The following is a 25,546-nucleotide window of genomic DNA, read 5'->3' as shown; positions in this document are numbered from 1 at the left end:
GGATACTTGAGAGTACTTAACCGAAACAAAGAGGTGGACAAAGGTGGAAGGGGGAGGTAACGCAGGTAAAAGACAAAGCTTGAGGCAGCTGCGGGCTTTTTTTTTCCGGCGTTCAGGGAGACGCGTGTCTGCCGCTCCTCGAGGATCTCAGCCGCCACAAAGCACGCTGAGCAGAGAACGGCTGTTGCTGGCCGGAAGAGTTTCACTGTGGCCAAAGGGATCCAGTCCTGGGAAATCTACTATCACCGGTTCGGCCTGAATCCGGAGTTTTCCCGGCCACCCGCGGGGAGCTGGTCCAGGCCCTGCCTCTCCTTCAGTTTTCTTCGGCGCTGCTCCTCTTGCTACAGCATGACCCTGCACCCCCTGCGCTGCCGGGACACCCTGCCCCTGCCTGCCGGGACACCCTGCCATCCCAGCTACCAGCCCGGGACTTTTCCACTGTTTCAGCTTGGTGCTCTGAGGATCCTGCAGGGACACCGAAACCAAACTGCCCTGGGTTTTGTGAAACAAAGCCCTCAAGGTTCTTGGTACTGTTGTCGTTTGTCATTAATGCTGCAGTTGTTTGGTGGGGGGGGGGGGGGGGGGGGAGTTTTGGGTTTTTTTGTGTTTGTTTGCTTTGTATTACATACTAGTAAAGAACTGCTATTCCTATTTCCCAAATCTTTGCCAAAGAGTCTCTGATTGTAATTTTACCTGGCAGATACCTGTCTTCCCAAACCAAGACAACACTGTTAGCCAGGGATCAGCCATTTTAACCTTGACCACTGGTCTTTTACGGTCTGTTACCAATTTTACTCTGCTGTAGCTGCCTGTGTCTCTAAAGACTCTGCTAGCAGACGCCACCACGTACAGTCTTTACACCAGTGCTTGTTTTGGGGAATTTCCAGAAGTATCACAGTGTAGCCAACATTGCTGTTTCCACCAAGTTTTGGAACCACTGACACCCTTAGGATTTACTCTGATCTTCCTCTGGTCTCTCACAAGTGCTACCCTTCCCCTTCATCCTTTGATTTAGACACAAGCACAGCCTGGCACACCCCAAAGAGCTGCTACAATCCCACATCACTGCATTCTACTCCCTCCTCCCAGACTTTTCCTTTCCTTGCAACAAGAACATTACCAGCAACAATATCAACACCTAAGAGCTCTCCTAGTGCCTGGTTCAATTTCCTCTAAAACATCTCAAATGCCAGGATAATTCCAAAGGCATTCTTTCTTAGTGATATCTTCTGACAGATACAAAAAAAATTCTAGGTGCAGCCCAACTATTTCCGTGCAAGAATCGTATTTCTGGACTTACAAGAGAAAGAAAAAACCTCTCCAATACATCTCCGTTTTAGCCTGGATTACTCAGTAGATGTATCTTTTATGAGTACTGGTAGTCACTCTTTGTTCACTACTTGCTCTGTGTTAAGTGGTCTATTGAAAGATGCAGGTCTTCTATGGTTTTCTGTCCTCTTATAGATACTGCTAAAACAAGGTGCTCATTTAGTTATCCTAATAGCTAATCTAATGATTTCAGCTTTATGTGAGAAAGCTGCCCTCACTGTTTTCCTCCACGTTTTACAAATCTGATAAATATACAAATATGCAACAGTTTCACTGTATGAATTATGTTTTTCACAAATCATCATATTCCTACTTGGAGACCTGTCAGTTTCCGCAAGAAGACCAGAGATACCCAAAGACTTTTAGCTCAGGATTCTCATTTGCTTCCTGGTTTTGATTAAGGGAAGACTAAAATAGTCTCTCTGCTCTTTTATTCTGTGATTAGGACATTTATCAAATAGTTTTTTCCACTGATGAACTGGAATCGTCATTATTGCTGACCACTGTACATTATACTGCTCTTGGCTTTTTTGGTCCAGTTAAATATTTCTTCTTTTCCACTTCTCATTTTTAAACATACTGCCCTCACCTTGTGCAGGCTCAGTTATAGAATGTTCTTTATCTGGAAATAAAACCTTGTGTGTGAGGTTTTGCTGTCCTAATTCTACTGTTTTGTTAATCACAGTCTTTGCTATCGCCCTCCTTATCACTATCACATTTATTTCATCACTTAACAATATTCCATACTTCCTGAAGTAAATTGTTTACTCAATAAGCTATTGATGAGCAATTTTGCAAAGTACCAGCAACATTCAAGCCCTGTGCATTCAGACTTGGTCACATGTTACCTTCCCCAGAGCACATATATCTTTCTGCACACTCAAAAACCTATTAACTTACCTCAGTAAATTCCTTGGATACCTGTTCCCATTTCTCAAATGCAAATAACCACTGTGCAGGCATTGCCTATGGGTCCCTGTATGTTTAAATCATTAAATTCAGCTCTTCACTCACTGCCAGAAAACCGCTTTATAACTGGTTGAGTCAGGCAATGCTGCATCCCCTCTGATACGGAGTTGTGCACATTCTTTTCCACAACAGGCACTCTATTCTTATACATAAATATTGAATTTATATATGGATATAACATATATAAAATGTATAGAATTCAAGGTTTTTTGTAGGAATTGTGTTGGTTTCAGTAAAAATCTCTGCAAAAAAGTCAAACAATTTATTTTCAGCTGATAAAATCTTTACCATCTTTCACCTAAACCAGCAAAGCATAAGCCCAAGGTAATTAAAAGTCAGCCACATGCTGGCATGAACCATGATGGTTATCACTTTCAACTGAATGTTGAATTATTTGCGACCTGTCTGCATTTGTTGAACTCCATCTCAGCTTTGTATTTGCCCATACAAATTGTAATTCCCTATTACCAAATTTTCTTCTGGCCCGAGGACCATTTGATGATATTGTACGCTGGTAGGACCAGCTCAGTCAAAGTGTTCAGCTTCAGTGAGGGACAGGTGTGGTGTTTTACCCCTACATTAAATAATTTGGCTGTCAAGGCATACAAAATTAATTCTAAGTGCAGGGGAAGAAATATACTCTCTGAAGCTGAAAAGCTTGCCAAAGGGAAAAGTAGAATTAAAAAGGAACTTGTACTGCTCATTTACTGCATGCAACTTTTCAATCTGTTTGTCAAAGCTCTGTAACAGCATGTCCAGAGAGAACTGAAAAGGCAGCTGGATGAAGCTATTAGAAACACTGACCCAGTAAAAAAGGTTCTTACCACTTGCCAGTGGTGAACGCTAACACAGTCCTTCCCTACCCCCACAAAATCTATGGGAATGTCCTAAATCAGACTCTCCCTTTCTGTCAGCAATTTGCAGAGTTCTCTAACTCATATATACCCAAAACAACAAAGGTCTCTTCCTACAGCAACATCAAGGAAAACAGCAGCTTCCAAAGAGGACAATCATCAGCAGCACATCTCTGCACATAAGGTGATCGGAGATTGGTTTGAACCATATAGTTAGGAGTTTGGTTTCCTCAGAATCTTCTGTTCTATCTCTAAAGTTATACCCAGTAAGTTTACAATGTTTGATCTTCCCGAAGTCACTGGCATAAAACCAAGAGAAAGCAGAGAAAGCATAAATGAAAATTACAGTGCTATTATATAAGCAACTGTGGAATTTGGAGCTCATTGGGCTGACACTTTGGACTCTCATTACAATTGTGAAGAAAAAAACAGAATAATTTCACATACATGAAAACCACCACAAACTTCTTTAAGGAAAGAAAATTAACATCTGTATCTTAGCCATAGACACACACACACACACATACATATATATACACACATAAAGAATTAGAAAACTCTATCGTGTGCCAGATGGACATTTGAATACACAGGTGGCAGGAACACCTAATCCTAAAAAAAAAAAGGCAAGGGCTTAAGCAGGAGGGGGAAAAAAAACACATTTAAATTCTTGTCTCTGACAGTGAAGCTCAGATTTAACTGAGGTTATGGGAACTGAATAAAGGGGAAGAATTTTTGGAACAGTAAAGACATGGAAATTAGTGTATAATGAATGGAAGGGGAAGAGAAAGAAATAAAATATGGCAATGTATTTACAGTCTTTTTCCTCCCAAGATTAGGTAGAGGCAGAAGGGTTACAATGGGATAATGCCAAAATTATACATAAGAATATAAAAAGTAAAAGAGAGACACAACCAGGAAAAATTATTCGAGAAAAATAAAAAGTTTATTAAAAGGAAACATGACTGATTACAGCTTATAGTTGGAACAAAATTGCTTGACTCCATAAGCACAGCCTGCACTTAAGCTGGGTATGGTCATCATTTTGTGTATATCTCTAACCTTCTACTTTGAATATTTTTTACCATTAATTTGACCTGTAAAATTGTGCAGAGGATGCCTTAAAAAGCAAAGAAAAAGGATTTTTCCACTTTGATGGGAAGCAAAATAGATCCAGAAATTATGCAGCTAACACATGTATACAAAATAATGAAAAAAAAAAAAAACCAAACCATGAGCAGGCTTTTGCTAAATGCAACTATTAAACATATTTCCATTCACTTAACTATAAGGTTTTTATTGACAGCATTAAAAAATATTTCAGAATGGCTTTATTTAGGAATGAGAATTATTACCCACATGTCAAATAACTATTATTTTAAATCTTATTTGGAGAAGTATCTTATCAGCCTCTGGGGAAACAGAATAGTTAGTCAAGCTGACATCAAATTAATTTCCAAAAGTATTAAGCAGGTCACAAATAAGCCTTTTCTTTGTCTTTTTGAGAGGGAAAAAAAAAAATAAACATCTCACTTGTTAACAGATCCACCTGAAAACGGCCTGAAACTAGGCAGCTTCATGCTTCAAAGTTATTCACACTTCACAAATAAAATGTTACGTCACCAAGGAGTAAGGAGAGAAACAACAGTTCTACTTTGTTTTAGACTTTTATATCAAGATATTTACTGCCATCCTATTGCTGTCAAATCTGATTATAAACCAGGGATCAGCAAGCAGGAGATTAAAGGCTCATCTGAGAAGATGGAAGAAATGAAATTGATGAAAACTGTCCAGATTGTGTCAGTTTCACAGGAACAACCATCCAGATGGAGGGACTATCCCAATATTTGAATTACAGATATGAGAACTCTCAGTCTCTCTCTACCTTTTTGAAATGTAAATGAAAACTGCTGGAATTGCTGGACAAATATAGACATAAACTGATTGACTGATTGATTGATCAGTCGATCTAGGGTAAGTCTCCTCACCTTAACCAGCATTGTGGAGCACAGGATCAACATTATAATAAATGGAGATCCCTGCTGATCCCTGGGCTTTCTCTGATCTTATAGGAGATTTTTTTTTTTCTCCATAGGCACTATATGCATTCAATTTCTGTTCTGTAAGAAAAGGAACTACTTATTGCTGTGCGGTCTGGCACACAGGTACTTAAGTTGCTACATGAGCACTAAGGTGATCTGAGTGTTTGTAAAACTGAAGCTGCTTTTGAGAAGCCACAGCCCAAAAGAAAGAACTGGCCCGATACAAAAGACAAGAAATAAAGGTTTATGTACATAATATCTAATGGATTGATGGCTGAAGGGTTGAAGAGCAAGATTTTATTACTCAGCAAGGAAAAGGAGTGCATGTGGTCCTCAATACCATCCAACTAAAAAAAAAAAAAAAATTGCAGTCCACTCTTCCAGATGCCACAATGAGATTTGCATTTCCCAATTACTTTCTACTGATTTCACAGTTCAGCACCCAACTATGTTGTGAACATGAGATGATGCAAGATGAAAATGGACATCCTTCAACTCCCTGATGCTCTCTGAGACACTGGTATTTCTGAGCAGGTATAAAACTATTACAGAACAGAAAGTTGTCTCAACCCCTATAAGCAAAAAAAGTGGTAGGTTTGAACTCTCCCCTTCCACGAACAATGTCTCAGAGAGGAGGCAGACCCACACAGAGGCACTCCATACAGTGCCTAATTCTAATTTGGGGGCTACGTGGGCCCAAATCCGTGCCTGTTCCTTCATGCACAAGAGCAGGTGCAAGTACAGTCAGGGCACTGTCTCTTATAGCAAGCAAGAGTCTCTCCCAGAAATGTGCTGGGTGTAGGAGTAGTGGATCATCAGGACAGAGCAAGTCTAATTTCATTCTCTGTGAACTGCAAATGCAATTTCTTTTGCCGCATCCTGGGAAAAGTACAGCAGCAAAACTATCCTCCCACGGTGGATTTAGTAAAGTGATTTTTTAAAAATGAATGGAAAGAGAGAAAAAGAAACCTCATGAAGAATAAAACTCCATTACTTGTATATATTTTCAATTATACTGTCTAAAATGGAAGTTCTACTCTGACATCTTAAAAGAATTTATTTTCTTTCAGTTATCAGTAAAGATTTACCAAAAAAAAAAAAGTTCCGGGGGTGGGTGGTGTATCGCTACACAGAAAGCCAAAATAATCACTTTCCCTGTCCTCCCCATCCTCCCACATTTTTCTTTATGGGTTATTCTGCTTTTACTGCCTACATTTTTCACCTGTAGTCAAACCCTCTGTTTATGGCATCACAGTGGTTGCTGTGGAGGCTATTACGATGTACAAAGCCAAAAGTGATGAGTTCAAGTTTGGACTGAGCAGTAGTATCTCATGAAATGTGTCTGAAGAAGCTGGAGATACTAAAGAAATAAAATAATAAAAACAGAGAACATACACTGGAAAACAAATTAATTAACTTCTTAAATGACTGTTTGCCATCAACTTTAATTACCACAACTGTATTTGGATATATTACTCCAATGGCAGTAGAGACTAAGTGCTAAACTCTACATATGGATGCAAGCACACAACAGGAACAGGCATTGCTAACACAGATGGCAGCAGAGTTCCCAGCCATGCTGCTCAGCAGTGCCTGCTGTGATTGCTGTCGTCTTCTGCAGCAAAAAAACATAAAAACCACAAAGTGTGGTAAACACAGACAGGCACTGTGCAGTGCTGCTGACAATGAGAGCTCTCCATAGTTCCCTTCACTCTGTCTCCCTGTGCCAGACTCAAGGTTCCCTAAGTTACGACCAGAGAATACACATTCCTGAAAAAGCTATTAGTTCATTGCAATTCCTTCTACTGTATGGATTGGCTTCACACACCCTTGCTCAAACATAGACACATTTTAAAAGTCAACTCTTGAAGCACAAATGCTAATTCTCAAGAAACATGGAAAATACTAGAAATGGGAGAAATACATCTTGGGATTTGCATCACAAAGTCAGCCACTGCCAAATTTTCACAGCTTTGGTAGCAGATAGAGTTCTTAATTTTTCCCTACATTAGGAAAATCATAAATTACTTCTATTTACCAAACAAGTTTCTCAATCATCTTTTGCCCCTAGCTTTGACACCTGAAGTATTACCAGGAATGTAGGCTTCAAGGAAAACCATTGATCAAAGATTTCTGAATCATATTTGTACTAACAGAAGTTCTGACCCATCTACTTGTTAAAAACAAAACCTGCAAAGAGCAGTGGAAGAAAGATAAAATCAGATGCCAGATTTGAAGAAAACAAAACAAAAAACAAACACTTGAGGACAAGACAAGGAAAAGAAAAAATTCAAAAATAAGACTTTAATGGCTACAGAGCTCGATGAAAGGTCTTATTAAAATATTATTAAGCAAAGAAAGTGAGTCTCTAAACAATCTTTTAACATGAGTGCCTTGAGACTGCTGGTGGACCAATGTATCTTATTACATGACTGCAGAAGCATTAACAAATTAATTATACCAAATAGCTGAATTAATTAGGATACATGAGACAATGGCAGTTAATAACAAAAGTTACAATGGGCTTTGTAAAGAAAAACAGAACTCTTTTATATCAAGAAAACATACTACCAACAAGGTTGTACTACTGCATGCAGGCTATGTTGCATGGAGATTTACTTACATAGGAATATTGATAGAAAATCGTGAAATTTACTTGTAGGCTTCCACACAAGAAGATACCAGGACATAAAGATGCAGTGGAGCTGCTGGTTCTTTGTCAAATTTCTTAAGCCAGACACAGGGGACATCCAGAGAAACCCACCCACCCTGTGAAGAGGGTGTCAAGTGGAACATCAGAACAAGCAGTCTCATCACTGTCCCAAGTTGGGAACTTGTGGGGGATCAAAAAAAACCCTAATCAAAACAAACAAACACAAGCAGAACGAAACAAAAAACCACACACACCCCACACAACCTCTCTTCCCTCCCCCCCAAAAAAACCCAAAAACATAAACAGTAAAGCATTGTCTTTCAGACATTTTCCTTAATGACCAGAGACTTCTGTGCTATGACATTGGATCATTCAGTTACTCAGGTTGCCAAGACCCTTCTAGTCACAAATTCTTACCTGCACTTCTGATTTATGGACATATTGAAGGGCCAGACAGCTGGCGTACTCCTCTGTATTTCTCAAAAAGTTAACTAAGTTTCTAGGTGAACTCAGATAAGGGGTTGCAAGCCTAGGAATAGTTAGAATTCTTTTTATTCAGAACACTATGGATTTAGCACATGATTAGCTTTCCATGGTATCTTTTCTGGAACATCCTAAAATAAGCCAGCTTTCATTATGTTTCACAAGTGGTACTTCAGATCATCAGTGGAATCACTTTAGCACCACTTACTCCTGGACTTATTTCTAGAAAGATGCCCATTATCTAGAACTCCCATTTTTCCAAAATTATCAGGCCCTCTTTGGCTTTTTGATGTGAAAAAGTAACCATTTGGCAGACTCTGTGCACTCCTTCCTTGGATGTTTTCAAGATTGGATTGAAGAAAGCCCTGAGCAACCTGATCTGATCTCACACCTGACACAGAAGAGGAAATTGGACTAGAGATGTTCCTTAGGATCCTTCCAACCTGAATCATTCTATGTATTCCTTAGATTTCCACTAGCTATGCTGAATACATTCAGAAATTATTGGATCTAAATATTTTGACTAGATCTAAACAAAAGCCACAAACAAACAAACAAACAAACCCCCACCACCACCAAAGAGTCATGTACAATTACCAAAATACATCAATAAATAATTTTGCCACTTTCCTCTTTTTATGCTAAGAAAACCATAAAACAGAGTTTGAGTTTGCAGAATATAAAAGCCTTGGGCTAAAAATGTCCATCTGCCATCGAACTGGCATCATGTCGGTGCAGGAATAAGAAGGAAAATAAGCTAGTCAAGGATGCAGCTTTAGCTTAACCCTCCCTGCAATGGAACAACTGCTCAATGCTGCTAAGAACTCAGAAAAACTCTCAGGTGTCACTTAATCATCTCTTCTGTGAGATCATTTGTGTGCTCACTCCCTGGAACCAGTGCCAAAACAGAAGAATTCAAAAACCCTGAAAAATCAGCTCCCTGATCTGGTGCATACAGCAAGCAGCTACAGCCCACAAAATCAAACCCTTCGAAGATCAGAATCTCACTCCAGTCGCTGCAGTTTCTGTAAGGTAATCCTTTTCCCACCTTTACACTTGCAACATAGTCCTCTCCCAAAAATTAAAGTAACTGAACTGGGACTAGCTTTTCAGCCTGGATATTAAGAAAACAAAGACTACACACGAAAACAAAAACCCCAGCAATACATACTTCTGCTCTAACCAGATTGCTACCACTTCTCAGTGAAAAATAACAAGAAATCCTCCACAGCTGCACAATGAATAAAAACAGTGGTAAATTCCTTTTTGCTTCATTAGAACTTGCCTTTGTAGGCCAAACACTCAAAGCAATTTAGGCTGCACCCAGCGGTACCATTAACACAAACAACTGACCATCCCTCAGGCAACTTCAGTGTTAACTGAAATCAATACCTGGACTGGGAGCAGTCCTGCCATAGAGAATATACACAAGTCCAACGTCATCAGGACTGGAAAAGACCGTGTTTCCCTAAAACATATACTGTGATCTAAAAAAAGCCCACTTTCTTCCATTTTTTAAATGGATTTACAGGCTTGAATATATCTTGGAATTCCAAGTAGCTAGAAAGCAAGAAATTCATACCTCGAAGTTAAATAAAAATTGAATATTGTTTTCCTATTCCCTCTAATTCAGGTTTGAACATTGTAGGGAACATGTTACTGATGTCAGGACTTGATTAAGAAGATGTCTTATATTTTAAAATGATGCAGAAGTCTTGAAACCTTCTGACCGTCCCAGAATGCAGCATCTCATCTGTTTTGCAGTCCTGCTGATATGAATGCAATGCAGGGGTCCCTTGATCTCTCTTGTGTACAGCTTCTCATTACAGAACCTCCTCTCACTTACCTCCTAAAAAATTTTACTCACACCCACTTCTTGTCTAGCAGCAACCATGACCTCCCACATGAAACCACAGTGACTATCAGCCAAAGAGATGAAACTGATGAGGACATCTGGTTACACTACATGAATTTACTCAATCCAACTTCTGGAGAAGGAGTATCTCTTCTCAACCTCCCATTCCTCCCCCTCACTACAAATGCCAGCAGTTTAGACAGCTCTGTAGTTTCAGAGCTTCAGAGCAGTAAGTATTGAACAAAATACTGGAATGGTTTGTACAGCAAAGCGCAATGCAGTCGTTGACAATAACAACTCTTTTTTCTTGCTTTTTTCCACAGGCTCTTGGGTTCATTATCACAAACTAACAGTTCTACTTTAATCTGCCCTCAGGAGAAGGTTCTACCCACCGATTCTTACTCCTTGTTTCTACTTTTTGATGCATTCCACAGTAATGTGGCATCAACAACTCAATGAAATTGGCCATACAGAGCACTCAAAAAATATTCTTAGATATCACAGTGCACAAGACAAGACCACAAAGCCATCTTAAAAAGAACACATTTTACACAGTATTTTGGGCTTATGCTTCAGTAGATCCCTCAGTATTTACCTTCCAAATGCAAGGAAGATTTTTTTTCATGGATATAAAGAAAATAATCTCAACAATACTACTACATAGTTAAGGCAAATGCTATTTAATGAGTCAAGGATCTGCCAGTGTAATGCCTTTTTAATAAAAGGGCATTTATTTTCAAAACGCTGCCTAAATAGCAACCAGAGTGCTATCTTCAAGCCCACTCACAAGACAAGAAGTATAAATTTGCATTTGTTGGCACAGCCTCCCTGCCCTGTAGCCCCTTCTTTTGCACCATGTCACTTCTCTAAATTATTCAAAGAATGCCATTATAGTTTTGTTTCACTTGCTATGTAATGGTTTAATATTTTAATCAGCACCATTTTAAAATCCATCAACAAAACAGAACATATTGAAGTGAACCTACAATAACAATATTCCTTGTTCAACGGTTACTGGAAATATTACATCCTCTACACAATGTCATATGCATGAAGACAGAAAATGAAAATGCTGCCTTACAGTTTCATGAGAAAGACAAGTTAAATCCTTAGAGGGTAAAGACATTCCAGGTCTGGGGACGGCTTATGCTTCCACTGCTCAGAACAGCAATGGGAATAGCCCACATTCATATGGGAAAGCAGTCAGGAGTTGCCACAGTTCCAATCAATTATTAAGGCAACATGACAAAACAAATTCAGTGCGTAAACAGACATTCCAACTGTAGTTAATGGACAAGATGATTCATTGTTTTAACATGGCAAGGCTAAATGGAAAGACAAAGGCAGAGATGTTAAACTGAATACTAGGACTGGAAACTTCCAGAAGCAAGAATAAAATGCCCTGGAGCCAGGGTTACTCAAAATATAAAATATTTTAGAATGCACTGAAATGAGATAGTTTCTACAGTTCTGTCAGAGTAATCATTTCACCTAGCTTCAGAATTTTCAACAGCAAAAGCCAAATTATCAGGAAAGTGATTCTTTTTTTCCTTTCAGGTCACACCTTGTACTTCCCATCAAGGTAACCTGAGACTCTGACTAAAACTACCCAAATAGTCCATAAAAAATAAAGAAGTCAGAAAAATCTATCTGGTTATGAAATGGAAGGGAAGTCTTTGGTTTCTTAACTACATTTCTGTGCCAAAATTAGATTTAAATAAATATCATAAAACTGTATTTGGAGTCTGCTTCTAAGATCTAGATGGTGGGTTTTTCATTCTATCATAAATTAAAATTTAGAATAATCTGTGGATTTTTAGCTCTGATTACTTATCTCTAATTTAGGAAGTTATAATGCCAGGCTTTATCAGTATCATAAAAATCCTTTTCTATGAACTGGACATCCACTAGGGTATTACCTTTTTTACAGTGAATTAATTTGAAAAACAAAACAAAAGAAACAAACAAAAAAAATTTAAAAAAGAAAAAGAAACAGAAACAACCACAGAAAGAGGTAACAGCTAGCAAGCATTTATATCAAAGGAAAAAGGGGAAGGCCAATCAAGTTAAATTATGTTTGGCAAACCAACCCCTCTTGTTCTCCAGGCCAAAACTCTTAACTATCCATTTGTTAGGAAAGCCATGCCTTTAGAGCAAGGTCTGCATTACACAGTAAACACACTGCCTTACTAATGAGACCCCAAAAGTGGCTGAAGCATCTAAGTGTCAGTAGATGTAAAGAGAAATAACATCAATGTTCACACACTGTGAACATATGGGCTAGGAAAATGTTTCAATATTTAAAATCTACCTGCAGATTATTCTAGCTGATCACAGAAAAGATGTTTACTTGCTTCAAGAAGAAAATTTTTATTCCTTTATATTAAGCATATACATAAATATATATAACACCTGTATTAATTTCAGACATTTACTTTCACAAATGCTACAATAAGGCACACGTAAAAACTGAGGTGAGAGAACTATGCCTCAAGCAAAACAGAAGATTTGGTTATGACTACCTCAATACAACCAACAACATTATTTCCCAGGAGACAGAGAAGGAAGAAAAGGAAAAGCCAACAGAAAACACTGAAGCACATCCTTGAATACTTCAAGAAGAAATGTACAAAGATGAGAACATCTGAAAGTGGAAAGCTCAAGCACAATTTAATTTCCTTACTGTTCACTGTGGAATTAGTCCAGCCCAGGACCAACCTGGATGTTTGCACATGTGCATACAACTAAGCTTATTCAAGAGCAGAACAATGAACAGGTTTGTAGGGCTTTTTTTCCTCTCTCTCCAATTTCCCAGCAGTCCAACACAGTTAGAAGAGATCATGTCCCTGCAGCAATCATATGTTGACGTCTACCCTTCCCACACTACAACCTTTCCAGTACACCAAACAGACATGGCAACAACAGTTTTTGTCTTATTCCGTGACAACTCTAGACAGGTGAAGACAAAAATTAATCAGCAGATCCAGGTGAAAAAGAGGTATGCGTTGCTAGAGCTCATATCCATTTATCCAATTTACCTGGGTATAATTCAACATTTTGGCACAAAACCAACTGATTTCATTGTGTTGGCTGAAGCACAGAGGACTTGCACTTGCCAGTCTAAATATGGCACATTTTGTCAGCTCTTAAGAAAAAAAAAAAATATTTTCTGTCTAAAACTTCACCTATGTGGACACACACACTCCCCCTACACATACATCCAGCACTATTTACTTGGGCTGTTTTTCCCTGGTAAGTGTTTTTATACTAACTTTCACATAGCTTTTTAAAACGGATATGAAACATTGCTTTCCCTCCAGAAGTTATTTCTGATGGTACCAAGTAATTTAAAAATTATTTGTTTCACAGCTTTTAGTCACAATCTTTCCATCCAGTCTACTTCTCAAGGGTGGATGTTTTCTCATACAAATATTTCAAAGTTTAGTACACTAAAATATTACTTTATTTACATATTTTTCATTATGTTACTCATTAATATCTTCTGCCTAAAGAGAACCTGTAATAGAATTCTGGCTGTAGCTGTCAGTTTTCAAGGTCTTTGGAGATTTTACAGGTAAGTTGCCAATGATAACCCAAGATTAAATCATTTAAAAACAGACTTCTTACAAGACCGTAAATACTCATCATCTCAAAAGGATCTCAGACTTTTTGCTGGAATCTTGACAAGACTTCATTTACTGCATAGATCACAATGAGTGGAAATGCTAGTTCTGCTTTATATTGCTTTACATGGTATGAAACCACAAAACCTGTAAAATAAGAACTTTTACACATGAGATCACAGAGAAATTTTCATATTTGTATTTTTAAATATCAGAAAAGTATAAAAAAAGTCCCCATAATTCCTCATGTAAAAGGTGAGAAGAATGTCAAAGCTGGAAAATATTTGTAACTTGACTCAGTTAAATGGCAGGTTTGCTCAGCTGCAACGCAAAATGCACCCTGCCAATTTAGACCCTCAAGTGATGCCCAAATAAACATATCTTAATCCAAACATACACAGAAATATTGTACATGGTCTTCAGGTTTTGTCAATCATAACAGTACTGTTGGAAATCTGTAGAGCTAAGACACTTTTTACCAAGGCAGGACAGTGGTCCATTGAAATGGTTTAGTAGCAAAAACAGAGGTTAGGAAGAAATATTACTTCCCAAATTTGAAAGTATTCCATATAGGTTTCTTGTGAACAGTTCCCACCTCACTTTGATAACTGAATGCATGCAGGTACAAATGAGTCACCCCTGTCAGTCTGTTTGCTTGTTAAAAATTGTTGGTAGTTCACATACTATAATTTTACTTTTAGGTGTATCTTACTTATAACCCCTCTAATGCTTTAGGTTAAACATTTTAAGTAAATTCTCTGTTCCCACATGATTAATCGATCAATACTGCTTACAAAAGCTGAAATTTACTTAAAAGTCCATTCTTGGGAAAGAGAGTGTCTCTATAACTTTGAAAAATTTTTAAGCGTACTAAAGTAATATCACCTCTTTGGTTTTCACTCCAAATATTTCCCTATAGCACACAGTGTTAGGGACATGCAAATTACTCTAATTTCATTTTTACCTTATATTTGGAGCTGTCAAATGTTAGTAAATGATCTGGTAACTAAGTCTAGCTCACTTTGCAAAGGCAATATAATAGAGTGCTTATTTCTAAATTACAGTAGAAATCTAATTGGGATGAAAAGTGTACGGGCTTCAGTGTAATTCCATGTTCTGAGTTGTTGCAGCAATTACTTAAACGTGAACTCAGTGTCATATGATACTTTAGAAAACATTTATAAGAAGCAATCCTGATAGACTAAAGCATACCATACCTTTTTTCTTAAGGTAAGGTAAATTAGAACCAAGTTATTTTATAACTTCGTAATTTTACTAATTTAGGGCAGAGCCATTATGATAATATATTAATCATGGCAGTGTATGCAGGATTATAAACTTTGCCACAATTTCACAGCTGAATCAGCCAAATGTTTTCAGTTTGGCCCGACACCTCACACCACAGAGTCTGTGGATTCAATTCTGGCTCTTCTTAGGTCAGTGGCAAAATTCCCATTGAATTCGCTGCATCCAGAATTTTGGTCTATGTGCCTAGCTACTGTGTAATACCCACATATAACAGGTATACAACTTAAAGGAATCACATCAACATGTGAGTCCCCACTACCAGCATTACACTGAGAATAACAGGATAAATATTTACAATTATTTTTAAAGAACCACTTTTCTTCTCTAAATGCATAACACTTTTTTCTCACCACCGAATTTATTTTAGAGAGTTTTTGACATCCACTGACAAAATCTTTGCTCCGACTTTTAGTCTGCTGCCTCTTGTGAAAGGGACACAAAAAAGCAAAATGGAAAAGGATATGTTGCTGCAAAAGCACTCCAGCTCAGAAATATCCAGGTGACAGTCAATGGAAGAAACACTGAGTGTGCTTTTATTTCAGACGTGCATTTGAGTGCATTACTTTCTTAGCAAGCATCTTTTCAAAACGCCAGCACCTGAGATGCCAGGCTCCCCGTCATCCCAACATCTTTGTCATCAAGATTACTGAATGAGCTACAGCAACCTCAGGACTTGTAAAGAGTACAAATTTCTCTTTCAGCCAAATTAGATTCTCAGGAGAAGACACGAAGTTACTTTGGGGAAAACATTAACAACAACAAACAAACGCAAACTGACGCAGAACTCAAGCACAACTTAAGCTGTTACCTTACCCTTGAAGGATCAGGTCAGAGACTTCTACAAACCCACTTACCCGAACAGCAGATTTAAAACCCAAGGGGGAACACACACCTAGGACAAATTCTAGTGAGATTTCCAGATTGCAACCAGATCCACAAACAGTTGGGTTTGCTCCTCAAAGCAGAGAACAGTGACACCCAAGCAGTACAGAAAGAAAACCGTAGATGACAGATTTAGCTCTGGGTAAACTGCATTCAGTGTTGAGCACACAAGGGTCATGAACCTCAACATTTGTTTTCAATAGTTCGTGGAACACCACTCCGTTCTACGTCTTCAGAGTCAGGATCTGATTTTGGGAGAACTGTCTGTATGCTGTTTAGCTTTCAAAGAGAGCATCTGTCTCCTCGAACAAGTAAGGGAGGAGGAGACAACAGCACACAGGGCAATATCTTCAACAGTGCTTTCCGGGCATTAAGATCGTGAAAGCCAAAAGAGATTTCGGGGACTCTTCTCAGGTTCACTGACGTTTGCCAGATTGCAAATGCTTTCTGCAAAAATAATCAAAGAAGCCGCTATCAAAGCAAGATGCCAAAACGCGCGCGAACACTGTTCCTCTCCTTTCGCCTCGGCAAATAAAAGACATAAGGCGCAGCTCGGCGGAATCTGGGAGCAGGGAGCTCCTCTCCCTCCGCACCCGCCGGAGGGGAAAGGAGAAGAGGATCCCCCCGCCCCAGAGGAGTCGAGCGGGTAAAACAAGTCACGGGCAAGTTGGCCTCGAGGCTGCCCCGCGCGGACCTCGGGGCTCCCGTCCCACCGAGCCGGGCGCCCCGCCGAGCCCCGCCGCGGCCACCCCCTTACCGTGCCGGGGCTGGGGCTTGGCGCCCGGCGCCTTCTCCTTCCTGCCGCCCGCCGCGCTCCGCATCCGCCAGCACGCCGCCCCCCTGCCCAGCGCGCCGGCCATACCGCGGGCGGCACCGCGATCCCGGCGGGAGAGCGCGGGGGCGGCGGCGGAGCGCGGGATGCGCTGCCCGGCGGCGGCGGCGGGCGGGAGCAGCCCGGTCCCCGCGGACCCGCCTCCGCCCGGGCCGGTGTCAATCAGCGCGGGCGGGCAGCGCCCAGCCCGGGCAGCGCCGCCCCGCGCCCCCCGCCCCGCTCTCCGGGGCGCCCGGAGCAGCCCTGGGGACGGCGACCGCCCGCCCTGCCCGGCCCCGTCCGTGCGCCGCCGGTCCCCTGCTCGTACCGTAGGGAGGGAGAGCATCGGAGGCGGCGGTGATGGGCTCCTGGGATCAGAAGAATTCCGCGCTTGGGAAATGACAGCCCTCGGCACAAACCTCCTCCTGCCCGCCGGCAAGTCCTCCTACAGCACCTTCCCTGAAAAACATGTGTACGTTACCTCCTGCCATCAAAATCATTGGTTGTGCACACTCCTGACTCCATACCGATGAGTAACTCAACCTGAGATTCCCACTTCCCACAAGACCATGTGTGGTGAGACAACAGCCTGCCTCCCTCCCTCCCTCACCTCTGCCGAGCATCCTCTTCTTCCTCGCTAGAGTCCCGGGGAGTCCTCCGGCCATCGAATTCCCCCCCTGGCTTTGGCGAGGGGCCGCCGAGATTTCTGTAGAAGGATAATTGCAGTGCAAGAAACATAACGCGCATAACTTTTGTTTGCAATCTTAGTAATAAATCCACTTGCATATCAAATAATAGTAGTCACTGCAGCAGCCCCGAAAAGTCTTCCATGGTTGATTTTTAATTTTTTGTACACATGTGTATATGTGATCAGCACTTCCACAAAATGTACCCTTCTTTCTACATGGACACTGAAATGTGTCCATGACACTGAAATGTGGAGAAAATGTATGCAGAATTTGCACTGATTAAAAGAGGAAGAGTGGAAGACAAGAAAAATAAACCCTTCTTCACATGCCACTATATTCCATTTTTGTTTCCTTGACTTCAAGAAACTTGTGGGGAAAGATAATTAGGATTTGTCATCACAGCTTTAAAACTTAATAATTTGGAAACTAACTCAGACCCAGGTTGTGATTTTTTTAATTAATATTTTATTTTGAAGGGCTCTTCATCTTTGAAACTCAAACAGCCAAGGTGTAAAGGAGCCATAGCTGGCCCATAGCAGCAGTCTTTTGTCCTTCAGTTAAAAATGATCCTCCTCCTCAATGCCAATCTCCACCAACAGTCCCTGTTAAGCTCTCATCCATCCCAAGCCCTAAAAGTCCCCCACCACAGGTGAGCTCTGCCTCACCTGTGAATTTTGCCTGGCAGAAATGAGCCGGGAGTGTCAGGAGTCTGCCGAAGCTGGTGGTGTTCCAACACGCTGCATCAGGGGTGTTTTTCATTAGCGCTGAGAATGATCATGTGAACAAGGATCACTGACCTTGACCTCACATGCACAGATACACCCTGTGGTGATGAATGTAATAGAATAAACAGCTAGATATGACTGCTTATTCCCTCTTGCAGTGTTGTTCTTGCCCAACTCTATTGCTCTAGAATACAAATAATGACTCATTTGCTTACCCTCATAACATCACATTTAGAAACCTGCTATTCATCTCCACTTGAAGGGTCTTGAATAAATATACTCCCAAAACGGCTGATTTAAATCACATATATTTTTATCACTTGACACTGTTTCTGTTGTTATTGATAAAGACTACACAAGTGGGTGTGTGGTGTATCATGTCACTGCTGAGGAAGTTTTTTATAGTGAATGGTCTTTTGTTAAATCTACTTTTATAAGAGTATTTACACAGGGGAGAAGGAAGAAAGAAAAACAAAAGAAAATACATCTGGGGATCTATCTCCTTTTGCTAAGAATAAGAAAGCCCTACAGCAACTATTTGGAATGCAAATGAAAAATAGAGTACAAAAGTGTTTTGTAGAGAGCAATATTTTTAAATTATATAAAAATATATATGCCATATAAAACAAAGTATCAGTGAGAAGGAAAAGTCTGCAGTAGTTGTATGCAGATTTAATATTCCAGAACAACTTTAATAAATAAGGGGAGGGGGGGGAAGGAAAAAGAAAAAGAAAACTTGTACATTCTTACATACTTAATTTGTCACTGTGAAAAGAGGTAACTTTGCAGAAACTTCCACAGCTGAAAAAACATATTTGCAACCCCTCCTCGAAAGATTGGGGGTTTTTTATTATCAATTCAATTTTTTTTTTTTTAGGAGGGAAAGAGACAGGAATCTTCTTAAATATTATTGTTCAGTGTACTACCTGTGGGTTGACAGATCATCGTGTTTCTTCATTTGTCAACAAAAGACGGAACTGATAATATGAGAAGCCTCTGTTGAAAAGAAAAAGTGCAGATATAAAAAATTATAATATTGAAGAGCTACCTCTGTGTCTCATACTGTCATTTCTTTGCCATGGCATCATGGGTTTCGAGCTAATTTTTGTTTAGTCTTGTTTATGTTTCCTGCTCATTTAGCATTGGAGATGTACAACTGTTTTTATGTTTTAACTTGGGACTGTTTTTCCACTGGCAAATGAGTATTTGGGTGTCATATCTCTCTGTTTAGTATGTTCTTTGCACATAAGCAGAAAACAGACTGGTGGCTTGAATACTTGTTCTAAATTTTGCTTTTGCTGAACAGACTTATTCAGACCTTCACAAATAGGAGCACTGCCATAGTTGCTTTTTTGCCTAGGCATCTGTTGTTTTACCTAAGAATATTATGGAAGCATTTCCAATAGTACCAGTTCTCAGTGCTGAAATTATTATATTTGCTGCCTTTGGAAAGGGAGATACACAGTACATGCGGTCTTCTAAGACTCTCTGAGGATATGACCTCAGCTTGGGAAGGCTTCAGCTCAGAACAAGGAACCGATTCACCTCTAAGCCAGAAGCCTTGGACTCTGTCCCTTACCACCTTCCAGTCCAATACTTGGCATTAACATCTTCATAATTTACCTTTAGCATGAACTTTCTCTTGGTGTTATCTTTGTTCTGATGGCATCTACTTCTCCTAACCTAGTCAAATAGAGAAAAGCTAGTTGAATAGAAAAGCAGTTCACAAAATTATACTGATTCCTTGCAGACCACCACTTGACATTCCACATGGGAATCTGTGCCCCTCCAGAAGATGCCTCAAGGTTACGAAGCATTATGAGAGATTTTGTACAAACCACACAAAAGCTGAATAACAAGCAGCACATATTTTACTTTTTAAAATTTTATTTTTTTACTGCACTAACTTACCTGTCTGCAGCTGCCCTACTCTGATTTGTGCAGGTGCAGAGCTGCAGCGAAGCAGCTGAACTGGCACTCATCCCCCAGCTTGCTCTTTCTTAGCAACCTCAGCTGTTTTCATGCATTGTTTTGGGTCATCCAGTGTAGGCTCCTCTTGTGCTTTCTGGTGCTAGAGGAATTGGAAACACAGTGATGTCTTTGGTTGCAGCCCCAACACAAGGCACAGAGCAGGAGTTAGGCTGTGGTGGCTCTTGCCTCGACAGTAGCAGTATCCACCCCTACCACAACTTTATAATCTTCTGTATAATCTGTCTGTGTCTTACTTCTTCAGTGTGCCAGGGGCAGCTATGCACACACAAGTTCAGCAAGGATACTGTGCCTGCACAGAGGGCAGCAGGGATCCCTACCAGCCCAAAACCATAACACTACTGCTGGCCAGAGCTGCTGAAGGTAGGCTTCAAGGCTAATCTTAAACAAGTCATATTTCTGGCTTCTTGTGCTCATAATTATTTCACAAAAGTGGGGGTTGGTTTAAAGGGCTAGCTAGAGTCATAAAAAAAGAACATCTTAGTACCAGAATTTTGACAAAATAGACAGCCACTATAATCATGTTCAGAGAATCAGAAATAGTGATTTGTCCTCGTATCTACAAAGTAGAATTTTTAGGCTACATATTCAAGTACACTTGAAGTCCCAGAATCTTTTTTAAAGTTTAATATTGTTTTTCCTACTCCTAGAATCTAGGGAAAAAATGGATAACTGTGAAATAATGTCACACTGCAAAGCAACACTTTTGTTCCCTATACCCTTGCCGGTGCTTCTTTTTATGCATCTCTGTTCCTTCAGCTATTACTCCTAACACCAGAAAAGTTGTTTCCCAGCAAGTAGAAGTGAAGGGATACATTTCCAATGGGTAATACAGAAGATACGATACATAAACTGCACCTACACGTTTCATGCTGCATAGACTCTGATCCAATTGACTGCAAAAAGCAATGAAGAATCTGCCCAAAGAATCGGGGGTACTGGATAGATGCACCAGGTGGATTAATATGGAAATTTAGAGAGCCCACAGGATACATCTTTGACCTTAGAGCATTTAAGCTATTCTAGAAGCTCAAATTTTAAATAATCCCATTACATATTTAATGTACTGCCAAAATTCCATTTTTTTCCAAACTTTTACACAAATCTGATCAGAGGAACTAATTTGAATCATGGTCTTGTCTCTGAAAGTCCTGTTGCAGGACAGACTAGTCTGCATGTTTTTGTGTCTTTTTATCCAATATACAGTGAAACTACAAGATTTTTAATCTCAAGTTGATTTATCCCAGTATTGATGCATGAGATATTTCCATACTTCACTATGTAACTTAGAGCAGGCTGGGGAAACTGCATATACAAATACATGTACAATATTAGTGATGAGCAAATGAGTAAACGTTTAGAGATAAAAGTATGTGTTTCCAGGTACCACAACTTAATAGCTCACAAATAAACTGTGAGGTTTCTGAATGAAATAAAAGTTGTAAAGGTATAAAGTATAAAGAAAAACTGAGTATTTACTGCTTTTTCAGGTCAGCCATGTTTCAGTGACTGAAAAATAAAGCTTATGTAAAAGAAATTTCTGCTTTCAAAGCTACGGAATTTTTGCAGGGCTGCCTCTTGACCCCTCATGTTAGCTAATGAAACAGGAATGCTACTGAAGAGCTGGAGCAAAAGACAGATAATATTTAGGATGTGCAAGAAGCAGGATCCCAAGAGGACACACTGCTCTCAGGTATTTACTAGGGCTTCTCCTCTGGATACCCTGAGGAATAGGATTTTAAATAAATATAGTGCAAAGTTATGCCCAGGGATCTTTGAGAGAAGAATTAGAAGGTCAGTCATAAAAGGGTAAATTCAGCTTTTAATTACCACAGAATTTAGGAAAAAAATAGCAATGCTAAAAAAATTTAAAGAGATCTTCCTTTTTACTTCTTTCCAGACTGAAACTGTATTCAGTTTAATATCACTAAGTATCACAATAGAATTATCTGAACTAGGGATTTAGTCCTTACAGTTGTGAGCAGAAATGGACATCTCATATCCTAACTAGAATAAAACATTTGTCCTGCAGTGGGAACTCACCCTGAAGGAAAACAAAAAAATAAGGCAAGCTCTTTTTCACCTGTCTCCTTCTTAAAGGTTCAGTGAGTCAGACACAGCTTTAGTTTCTATTTGCAGCTCTGTAGGAAACTGCAGAAAACCTACTGCCAGGGTTGAATGAAGCATTACCTCTCCTGGCTGTGCATCTCCCTGCCAACAGCCACAATATCTGTAGCGTCCCTACAGCATATGGCAGGTTGCAGGAAACCTCATCCAGGTTTTATGGCATGAGCAGCTGTGAATAGTTTGTTTGTTCTTTGTTTCTATGACCATAATTCAGGGTTTCACTCTCTTTTCTACGGGCGTTGTGCTTTGTATTTCACTCTCTTTTCTATGGGACTCTGGGATTGAGCCCTAACTGCAATAGCCAAAAGTGCATTGAACACAGTCTATGCTACATCCTGAGTAGCATGTTAATGTAACCAAACTCATACAGTTTTGTAGCTCTAATCACCCAGTAAGTTCACCACAACTGCATTATATGGCTTTTCCCTGACTTCTGGTCAAAAAGCATTGCTTTGGGTAAAGAGAACAGAACAAGACAGATTTGCAACTCTCAAAGACCTGTCTCAAAATTATATAATTTGGTCTGTATTTCCCTCTCTATTCAATAATCACCTAATTCTTGAAAGAATTGCTACATTAATATTTAAATTGTAAATAGATGTCTAAAAACTAACAAATCATACTGTGCACTGCTTCTGTGCAACATCAAAGAAGAATATGGAATGAAAATAAGGAAATTCCTTTGGAATTTGGTGTACACACAAGATCCCTGATCATTAGCACTGGTTCTTTTTCCTTTGGTTGGTTTCCTGCTAGTCAGCATAGAACTTTTTAAGTTTATAGTTGCCTTCATAATTTCTCAATTTTCTTTGGTGTTTTCATTAGTCCCTAATGGAACAATTTCTGTTCAGAAGCTATTCTCTATTCCTTTTAATTTTGGACTCATACAATATCCAGGGATCTTTCAGAGTTGAGGGAATGGGCACAACTTTGTCACATTCAGTACCAGAATTCCAGGACATTGTCATTGATGGTCTGACCATCCAACAGAACATCCTGACAAGTTCCTAGGTTATTGCTATATTACTTCATGACACCTCTGTCTCACTGCTTCCTTCTTCTTCGAGGTGCTATAGAAAGAACTATCACACTACAATAAAATATTTAACCACCTTGAAAGCTATTTGCTCTGAATAATAGAATTTTTGCAACTTTGCTCTTTTGGCCTGCAGAAGAAAAGCTTCAGAGGTGGAAAAATGACTTCTACCTCCCAGGAGACTGACCAATGTGTCCCCTTTCAATGAAAGCTTTTTTTCTTCATGCACATACCAGAAAAACAATCTCATCTTGGAGTCAGAAGCAGATACTGCTAATGTTCACAATTATGATGCGTGCCAGGTCGTGTGCTGTCTAGTTGATTGGCACATCTCAAGGCTGACAGAGACCAGAACTGTGTGAAATGTGAGATGAGAGTTGTTGTCAGCATTCCTCCCCTGCTGCCTCTGCAGCAACAGGGGCTTTACCTCCAGGCACAATTCTGATGGATACGTTTTGGCCTTACCTATTTGATCTTTCAGTCTTGGTCAAAATCAACATTTCCACAGTACTGCATGAATACAGAGAAGGAAAAGAGGAAATGTGTAGGAAATGGGGACAAGAGACAAGAAGCAACTTCTAACTGACCCAGTGCAAAGCTGAGCAGTGCAACACACTGCCCCCAGGAGCCAGTGCCCTGTTTGTGACCAAAGGAAAGAAACGTTCCTCTCCTGGGTTGCTTTAGGCTGTCACAGCCAGACTCTGCTTTTCCTACAGACTAAAGATAAAAAAAAAAACAATTTAACATTTGACACCTTCGGAGTTCCCCATAAATTTTTTTCAAGTTCAGCTTTAGCAGCCACAGGATTAAGGGATGTGGAAATACATGATGAGCCAGATACACACCATGGAACTACCTGACTTGTAAAAACCAAAGAAACACAATTAGAGTTGGTAATAATGATCCATGTCTTCCTATTTTTTTCTGTTTAACTACAGTAAAACTAAGGCAGGCTATGCACATAACTGTTTCAAATCTGCCTCTGCTATTTTTATCTCGTAATTTTCAACAGGAATACATTGTATCTTCCAGGATTTTATAATCCTGTATCTCTCAGATGCATACCCTATATAGATACAGAGTTATATTTGTCATGTGTTACTTACTTGTTTCTTAAATAGTTGGTAGATTGTATCCACTTGAGTTATTCCTTGGCTTATGCTAACAAACCAAGCAACAACTCCTATTGGTAATCAGGGAGTTAAAACTTAAGACAGTTGTTCTTAACATGTTTTTTTAATCCTATAAAATGCCTCTGGTATGTGTAAGGTATAATGGCAGAAAAGATCATTCTAGGTCACTCCAGACATCAAAATACAGAAATAAAAATCTAGTTTTGCCAACACCAATTATGTGAAGCATATAAACCAGGCTATACATTTTTTTTTTTCAGAAATCAAACTCAAGAAATATTTCAGCACTGCTGCGCACACACACCCACACAGAAGTAAATAAATATTGATAATTCAAGTCTACATACCTAGAGTCCCTCTTGACGTATTCAATAATGCTGTACAGCACTGCTCCAAGAGACCTGAGCCAAAAAGTCTGAATATTTAAAAGCTGAAGTGGAACAGAACAACGCAACATCCTCTTAGATTTAGGTGCATCCCGTACTAAAATAATTTCTTTCACTCAAATGGCAAAATTAGGTACTCATCCACAGGGAAGGAAACATTTTCTAAAACATATCATATTTTGATCTACATTTACATAATTTGCAATGGAGAAAAAAAAGAAGGTATGTGAAATGCTGCCCCTGCTAAAGTCAAATGGCTTCAAAGGATTTGGGAATATTTTGAAAATATTTTAAACAACATAATACTGAGGTACACTTAGCATTAGATGAATATATGTAAAGGGCCTAGTAGGAATATGATAAGCTATATTAGCTATATATTAGCTAATATTCCCATCCCCTGGATTGCATTAATATCTTCTATATCCTAATGTCAAATATAGAGAAACTCAGTTTTGACGAAAGCTCAACTTACCTTATTTAATTTCTTTTCCTGACTCTGTCAACAGGAAACTTGCCTTAGTAAAGACAAAGGAGACGATCTTAATGCATAGGACACATAAACCACAAAGCACTATTACCTAAAATGAGGCAATACAATGTCTAAATTATAAACATTTCACTACCAAAAGAGTCAGTAATGTAGTGCTAT

The 25,546-nt window shown here is 39.5% G+C and overlaps 1 protein-coding gene across 2 annotated transcripts in view; it reads right to left on the bottom strand.

The window, feature by feature from the left end:
- The window catches only part of ZNF385D (zinc finger protein 385D), a 413,504-nt gene extending 396,631 nt beyond the window's left edge, over positions 1-16,873 (bottom strand). For both annotated transcript variants that reach the window (XM_066194563.1, XM_066194570.1), the window contains exon 1: positions 16,756-16,873. In XM_066194563.1, the coding sequence (XP_066050660.1) occupies positions 16,756-16,858 (103 nt within the window). In that variant the 5' untranslated portion in view covers positions 16,859-16,873. The remainder of the gene's footprint in view (positions 1-16,755) is intronic.
- Between the last annotated feature and the right edge of the window lie 8,673 nt (positions 16,874-25,546).

Source organism: Chamaea fasciata, unplaced genomic scaffold (genome assembly GCF_029207755.1).
Source record: "Chamaea fasciata isolate MVZ Bird 193981 ecotype frontalis unplaced genomic scaffold, bChaFas1.0.hap1 SCAF_1, whole genome shotgun sequence".
NCBI classification, from domain to species: domain Eukaryota; kingdom Metazoa; phylum Chordata; class Aves; order Passeriformes; family Sylviidae; genus Chamaea; species Chamaea fasciata.
The sequence above is the reverse complement of the archived record's forward strand: the minus strand, read 5'-3'. Positions and strand labels throughout refer to the sequence as shown.